The 5,031-nt window shown below is 45.7% G+C and overlaps 1 protein-coding gene across 1 annotated transcript; it reads left to right on the top strand.

Annotated features, from left to right (window-relative positions):
• Window positions 1–4,220: 4,220 nt before the first annotated feature.
• Window positions 4,221–4,820, top strand: LOC135211404 (uncharacterized). Its single transcript, XM_064244715.1, has one exon. The coding sequence runs from the start codon at window positions 4,221–4,223 to the stop codon at window positions 4,818–4,820; it is 600 nt and encodes a 199-aa protein (XP_064100785.1).
• Window positions 4,821–5,031: the final 211 nt, after the last annotated feature.

Raw genomic sequence — 5,031 nt, 5'->3', positions numbered from 1 at the left:
TGAGGGGCACCTCCGCTCTCCAATGCACTACAATGACTAGCATTCGGCCTCCCAATTCGTATTTATCATCCAATGTTCACTGCCATAACCATTGTCTTTGGGAGGGGGGGAAGTATTTGTAAGGACAACGCTTTTTGCCTAAATGTACATATGCAGGTTTCTTGTCCGCATTGTACCTCATATCATAATATTAGGCACTTAGCAGCCTTGCCATCGACATATCATTCATATCTGTTAGCATCAGTATGGCAAATAATATTCATGTAAATTAACATGTCAAGAAACACAAATCCGGGTTGGATCATGTCATTTTTGTGTCAGTTTCGGTCACGCACTACAGATCTGCCCGCATACCTGTTTATAACCTGAGCTCACCTGTAAATAAATTATCATTACCCAGCTACCTGTCTCTCTCTCTCTAAACTTCACACTCTTACATTTAATTGAAATAAAATGTAGTCATAAATAAAATTTTTAGTTCTGTAACAGAGCAATTTAACGCTTATGTGGATGTTGTTAATGTAATTGTTGATAACATGTGTATGGGCTAGCCATATTCTTGGGAGTACAATATGTGAGACAAGGGGAGTGTGCCTGCATTGTACAGCACAGCAAGGAGAGTCGGTTGCATCATCCCGCTGGTAAGGATCACTAGTATCCATTATTGTCCTGAACTCTGTTTGGACTAATAAAGCTTCAGAGGTTAGCTACCTTTCTCTAGTCCTCACATGGTTCAGTGACAATCAAGAACCAAGGACTTAATCAAGATGAGTTGACATGTATGAATGGCCACGCCCGCAAGAAGGTCTGCAAACTTGCCAGCTGCCCCAGCAAAAGGAGCCGGCAGGATCTCACGTGCATTGCAGTCACAACAAGCGGCGATTGAGGCATTGACACGTCAGTTATCAGCACTTCATGGGAATACTTCTGTACCTCTACAGTCTCCTGTGTCAGGCACGGCCCCAGCAGCAGCGGCGCCCGAGAAGTGCAAGTTAGACATGTCCCTGTCTGCATTATGAAGTTGGAGGAGGTCGGTAGTGTTGGCTTCACCTGAACAAATGGGTGGGAATGGAAGCCGTCATGCACCTGCGTCCCTGGTGTGAGGCTGGATTGTAAAGAGCTTTGGACGCAAAGGTGTCATCAGATGAAATATTTGCGATGACATCCTCGGCGATGCTGGATACAATACAGGAGCTAGTGACATCGTTGTCCCACCAGGCGGTGCTATGGGACACTTTCTTTAGTAGCCATCAGTCAGCAGAGGAATCCATTAAAGTTTACTTTAATAAGTGTCTTCAACAGGCAATTGATTGCAGATTTAAGTGCCCATCGTGTTCTAGCAACTTAGCAGAGTATATCCTTGTTAGGATACCCCTATGTTGAAAAGAGAGTTGTATCAGTCAGCAAAGGAGTCTATGTCATTGGAGGATTTGAAAACGAAATGCTTAGCATTTGAGGCAGTAGCTCGTGACTCATTGGGGGTTAAACCCAATGTTTTTGGGGTGGTAGTCAAACTGTCTGATGAAGAGGAGCCACCTGCAGCAGAAGTCGGGGCTGCAGGTATAGGTAAGCAGCGGAAGGGCCCATCAAAGGATAGGTCTAAGTGTAGTAGCTGCGACAGGTATCATGGGCAAGGATGCCAAGTCTGTCTGGCAAGGGATGTTGAGTGCTTTAATTGTGGTGGTAAAGGGCATTTGGCCAGGTGTTGCCTGAAAGGAAAGAAGAAACGTCAGGGATAATAATTCTTTGGCGACTGTTAGTGTCATGTACTGGTTCTAGTAACCTGCCTAAAGTGAAGATAGACATTCGCATCCCTAGCAACGGGAAATGGTGTCAGGCAATGGCAGTGGCCGATACTTAGGCAGAAGTGTGTGTGGCTGGCACTCAGCATCTTAGTTTATTGGGGTTGAGCAAGGGTCAGTTGCAAAAACCGAAGTTGAAGTTGGTGGACATTGTGGGGAAGGCAGTACCAGTATGGGGAGCGACCTTGTGTCGCATTAAAATAGGTTCTGGGAAGATTGAGCATATGGTTTATTTTGCTAAATCATCATCATGTGTTTTCTTATCTTTAAATTCATGTAAAGAGTTATATTTAGTGCCAAGAGATTTCCCTTATGCTAAGGTGTCTAGTGTCTGTGAGAGCAGTGAAATTGCTTATACCTTTGGCAATGTCACATCGTTGGGTCCCCCAACGTATAATCCATCAGCCTCATTGACCAAGTTGGGCAGTATCCCAACGGTCTTGGCCCCCTCCCCTTGGTCGAGATGAATGTCGACTGATTGCATGAATGGCTCTGCAACATTTTTCGGCCACCACATTTAATACGAGCAAGTGTCCCCTCCCAGTGATAGAAAGTCCCCAATGCCATATTCATGCTGTGCTAAATGCTAAGCCTGTGGCATTTCATACACCGTTGCCTGTTCCCAAGCATTGGGAGAATGAGATGAAGAAACAATTAGAGAGAGACGTAAGACAAGGTATCATCCGCAAAGTGCCCGCTGGTGAGGCCACCGAATGGTGTTCTAGGATGGTAGTAACTGGCAAGAAAAATGGCCAGCCTAGACAGACAGTGGATTTTCAACTGCTAAATGCTGTATGCTTACAAAAAACCCACCACACAGCTGCCCCCTTTGATATGGTCTCAAATGTCCCGCCTCACACTTTTAAAACTAGTGGCTGATGCATTTTCTGGTTTTCATCAAGTGGAACTGGACGAAGAGAGTAGGAGGTTGACTACCTTTATTACACCATGGAGACGATATCAGTACCTACATACCACCATGGGCCATTGTGCGGCTCCAGACGTGTACATGAAACATTTTGATGATATCATAGCAAATGTTGCCAGAAAGTGCAAGTGCATTGAAGATACCCTACTATATGACACGAGTGTTGAACAAGCGTTTTGGCATGTGTTTGATTTTTTGGAGGTGTGTGAGAAACATGGGATTACACTAAATCATTCTAAATTCAAGTTTTGTAAATGTGAAGTAAAATTTGTGCGTTATCAGCTGGGTTGGGATGCCTACCAACCAACAGCTGATAGGCTATCAGCTGTTAAGGATTTCCCCATGCCATCAGAGCTGTCCATAACTGACACTCGTGCATGGCATGGATTAGTGAATCAGCTGGCCCCATTCATGGCCACGGTCCTTGTGATGGCTCAGTTTAAGGATCTGCTTAAGAAGCTATCAAAGAAAAGTTTATTGGGATGATCAGCTGCAACGAGAATTCGAGAAAGAAAAGAGTGCTATATGTCAGTTAGCCAAAGAAGGCTTGATGTACTATGACAAATCATGGCCGATGGCTGCAGTGACAAACTAGTGTAGAGGGGGTATCGGATTTGTGGTAATGCAACAACATTGCAATTGTGTTATGGTGGATACCCCTTTCTGTTGCCAAGGGGGATAGCGTTTGGTGTTTTGTGGGAGCAGACATCTCACCCCTATGGAAGCAGGGTATACTGCGGTTGAGGAAGAGGCCCTAGCGATAGTGTGGTGTCTAAAAAAAGCCACACTTTTCTTGTTAGGTTGTCCAAATTTGACATTGGTTACGGACCATCATCCCTTAGTGAAACTGTATGGCAACAGGGAGTTAAAGGATATTTCTAATCCCAAATTATGTATGTCAAAGGAAAGGACATTGCAGTATCATTTCAGCATGAAATATTTGCCTGGAAAAAGAAACTGCGGCCGACAGACTCTCCCGCTACCCCTCCCTCCATGTCAACCCTGAATATGAAGATTCGCAACTCAGTGATGACCTCACGGTTGCTATGGTAACGTCCTTGGTGGCAGCGCTTGAGGTGGAGAACGTTGTCTTAATTAATGGATCAAGAGACTGTCCATAGTGCTGCTTGAGATGACCTGGTGTACCAGTTACTGCTAACGAGAGTTAACAACGGTGATTGGCCTCAGAGTAAGAGTCAAGAGCTTGAGTGTTTAAAACTTTTCTTTGGTGTGCAAAAATGGATAGCTGTATCAGGAGAACTGATAACATATACCCATGACCAAGGATGTGTACATTTGATCATCCCAGAAAGTTTACGGCAGCGGGTAGCGGTTAACATGCACAGCGGGGCATCAAGGTCTCGACTCTATGTTAAGAAGGGCCCATCAGTCGGTGTATTGGCTGGGCATAACAGGTGACTTGAAGCATCAAAGGGTAGTGTCAAGTATGTGAGACGCACACCCCATCACAGCAGCAAGAACGTTTGATCATGACGCCCCCACCAGAGTACCCCTTTCAACAGGTTGTGGCGGACCTCTTCCAGGTCCACGGATGCACGTACTTGGCTTTTGCTGATAGGTTGACTGGTTGGGTAGAGGTGGTGCATCTGCCTAACGGTGCCGCGTCAGGACTTCTCATCAAGAAATTCAGAGAGTATTTTATGAGATGGGGTGCCCCAGAGGAGCTGGCTACCGACGGTAGAACCAATTTGTCGAGTGAGGAGATGAATTTCTTAAGGAGATGGGGTGTGTCATCCAGGATATCTTCAGCTTTATATCCCGAATCAAATGGGCGTGCAGAGGCATGTGTCAAGGTAGCAAAATGCACCGTCAGTGACCACTTAGGGCCTGGGGATAGTCTGGATATGGATCAGGTTGTCAGAGCCCTCTTGCAGTATCACAATACACCATTGCATGGAGAAAAAATGTTGCCAGCTCAGTTGGCTACTGGTCGATGCCTGAGGGACTTGGTGCCCATCGCCCACCAGTATTACCGAGTAAATAAATATTGGAAGAAATCTCTTAGGTCTAGAGAATTGAAAATAGCCGAAAAGAATGAGAAGGTCTCGGCAAAAACAGAAAGAAACTAGCAGACTCTGAAACCCCTTCAAGTGGGACAAAATGTATGCATTCAGGACCCCACATCCAAACTTCGGGATCATTCGGGTGTGGTAATAAAAGTCATTGGAACTGGGTACCGTCAGTACCGCGTATGGTTGGATAGAAGTGGTTGGGTGTCAGTATGCAACAGGCACCACCTTCGCGCCTCAGTGGCACCAGCGTCACCAGTACCTGCGGATC

Source organism: Macrobrachium nipponense, chromosome 4, assembly GCF_015104395.2.
Source record: "Macrobrachium nipponense isolate FS-2020 chromosome 4, ASM1510439v2, whole genome shotgun sequence".
Lineage (NCBI taxonomy): Eukaryota > Metazoa > Arthropoda > Malacostraca > Decapoda > Palaemonidae > Macrobrachium > Macrobrachium nipponense.
This window is presented reverse-complemented; position numbering and strand designations above follow the sequence as displayed.

Coding starts and splice junctions, on each gene's coding strand:
- LOC135211404 (XM_064244715.1), top strand. CDS start 4,221: ATGACGCCCCCACCAGAGTACCCCTTTCAACAGGTTGTGGCGGACCTC.